Source organism: Perkinsus marinus, assembly GCF_000006405.1.
Source record: "Perkinsus marinus ATCC 50983 genomic scaffold scf_1104296966906, whole genome shotgun sequence".
In the NCBI taxonomy this organism is placed as follows: Eukaryota; Perkinsozoa; order Perkinsida; family Perkinsidae; genus Perkinsus; species Perkinsus marinus.
The window spans coordinates 1-2,696 of NW_003203764.1; the positions used below are offsets into that span (position 1 = coordinate 1).

At 44.3% G+C, this 2,696-nt stretch overlaps 2 protein-coding genes across 2 annotated transcripts; both read right to left on the reverse strand.

Annotated features, from left to right (window-relative positions):
• Window positions 1-82: 82 nt before the first annotated feature.
• Pmar_PMAR007408 (hypothetical protein) lies at window positions 83-448 on the reverse strand (the record flags this gene model as incomplete). Its single annotated transcript, XM_002768911.1, has 1 exon — window positions 83-448. A coding segment is annotated over one exon (366 nt), but the record flags the coding sequence as incomplete, so codon positions are not given.
• A 226-nt stretch (window positions 449-674) lies between these two features.
• Window positions 675-2,178, reverse strand: Pmar_PMAR007409 (conserved hypothetical protein; the record flags this gene model as incomplete). The annotated part of the gene is made up of 4 exons (XM_002768912.1): window positions 675-769; window positions 1,081-1,166; window positions 1,524-1,600; window positions 2,098-2,178. 4 exons carry the CDS (start codon window positions 2,176-2,178, stop codon window positions 675-677), a joined length of 339 nt encoding a protein of 112 aa, XP_002768958.1.
• Window positions 2,179-2,696: the final 518 nt, after the last annotated feature.

Genomic DNA, 2,696 nt, shown 5'->3' on the forward strand with positions numbered 1-2,696 from the left:
CCGTCCCCTTCCCTCTCCTCACACCCTCCCTCCTCAACTCCGCCCCTCTGTCAACTGGTGACAAATGCACCGCATTCCTCACCATAGCTTGCCCTCGTTTATACTCATCATCAACATACAAGTCATCTCGACGTTCCCGCGCCGCCTCAACAGCAACGGCTTCCGCTCGACGCTCTTCTTCACGTAGTAGCAATTCCCGCCGTTTCCGATCCTCTTTTTCCCTCTCCTCGCGTACCCTGTCCAGATTCTCAGCCGTAGTGCGACCGAGGTCATCAACTTTAGACAACAAAATTCTCAGCAAATTCTTCACATCACGTATCTCCTCCAGCGACCGTTCCAACTGCGCGTCAATATCAAACAATTCCACAGGAGACTCAGCCTCATAGTTCGCGGCCTCGCTCACTCTCCTCACAGGATAGGTCTCGGGTTCGATCCCCACACCTTCCATTTTTCTCAACCTGTCACTACGACTATACGGAACCTCAACATACCGAGACCCTCCCCCTCCTCCCCCACTGTCGCCCCTCATAACATAGCCACCGCCATTACGGCTCATTAAGAAAACAGCAGCCCGTCGAACACACTGTGAAGAACTGAAAACCACCAAACGGTCATGAACCAGTTCATAACTAAACTAAACACATGTCGTCTCCTCTGAAACTGTCGGGAGATCCTCATTGCAACTGTTGCATCGTAACATCAATGAACTTCACCGCTTGGGCGCACAGCCACGTGTCAGCCACCGAGTTGGTGATCTCCAATGAAGCACCTGATGCTCGATACATCCTACAAGATTATCCTCCTATCACCACACGATGAGCCGATGGAGTGGTATGCAACCATAAATCATAACATTAAATTGCAACGCCTCGTCGAACAACAGCAACATCCTCTACACATACCTCCTCCGCGACAAAACTCCCAACAAACGACTCATCCTGTATCGCGTCGCCCTTGGGCGCTTTATATATTACCAACATGATACTACGACTTAATCGTAGTAGTATGCCAACACCAACCCCCCGAAATTTGTACCCCAAAACTACCCCTAAACCCTCCAACCCGACACCCTAAACCCACCAGTATCCGTAAAACCGCATTGCTCCAGAATTTCTATCGCCTCCTTAAACGAAGACACTCTCTCCACAAATGCCTTATTCGATTTGCTGAAGACAAAAAATAATATATTTGCTTCCACCAGTTGCTGATCTCAGCAATTCCCAAAATTCACAAAAAGTTTACAAAAACCAGCGAAAATTTCTCTAAATTTTCTCGCAGTTTCCGTACTTTATACAAAAATATTTTAACAGTGGATGACGTTCTTATCAATTATAAAGCACGTTATTAACGTACTCTATTCAACCAACACGTGCGATTGCCCACATACATATTTTCCCACACCTTATCTCACGCCCTCCAGCAGAAAGACCACGACACGATACAAAACATACACCGTCGAGATCGATAGCAACACTATGGAAACAATTTTCGCTCGCCCTGAAAATCAGCCACCTCTGCCTTACTTGATTTTGTGGTATTTTTTCTCAGTCGGATGGTCGTGGGCATTCTGTAAATACACTCGTAGGGTCTTCAAACACGTCTAAGACCAAATAACTATGTTCATCATCACGACGATGCTAATTGCAACAGAGCGAACGAAGCGAGCCGAGCATATACATACTAATACATGCCGAGATTATAAAAAAGCCCATGCCGAGAATCGAACCCGCGACCATCACAAACAATCAGATATCCTTTCTTTCGTCTCGACGGCCTACTACCAAATTCAGCAACCCATTACTACAGGAATCATCAGAACTGAAAACCCCTGCCCCATAGCAGCTCTCAAGCGCATCTCACGTCAAACAACTCCCTAATATAGTGTGAAGCAAACCGTTATGCAAAGTAATATTTTCAACGTCTTCAAATTCTTAGAGTTCGAAAGTCAACTTTGATAACGATGTGAATCAATTGACACCCACGTTTTGCAACTAATACGTAGTCTACAACCGTACTCTTTATTTTGTAGAAAATCTAGATATGCATAACTGTTCAATTTCCATTAATTTTGTGGCGCAGTGACGCACCCCAACTCACCATCAATCCTTTCAAGTTATTCTCCTTATTTTCCTTTTTGAGGTTCCTCAAGTGGTAAGCTATCGCCTCCTTCGGCTTCATCTGACTCACATCCGTAGTCTTTTCAAAATAGTCCGCCTAAATCAAAGCGAGAAAAATATCCAAAAACAGCAAAAAATATCAAGAAATCGGGGGAAAAATCGTAAAAAAACAAGAAATCGGCAAAAATACCAACAAATCGACACAAAGAGAAATAATTTGGAGAAAAAAAACGAACCACCAAAGGAGAATAATATTCTCAAAATACAAATTTTCTCGATAAAGGATCTCGTAATTTTCCGAATCGCTTGTCCATAAGTAGAGCTCAGACGAGATTCAACGCATCACAAACTTCACCTCGTGTCACTCAGCATTTTCATACGATCATAAAACCTTACCACTCCTCGAATTTCCCTACTAATTTTCTTTCTCTGCGACCTGGTGGCCGCAGGTTCGAATCCCAGTATAGTCATTTTACAATCAATTATGACTCGGGGTGTTCAATACACCTCTCCTGAGCTTCAAAGGCGCCCCTAGGATGATTGGATTTTACATGTAAAACTCCATCTCGGGATCGCTTT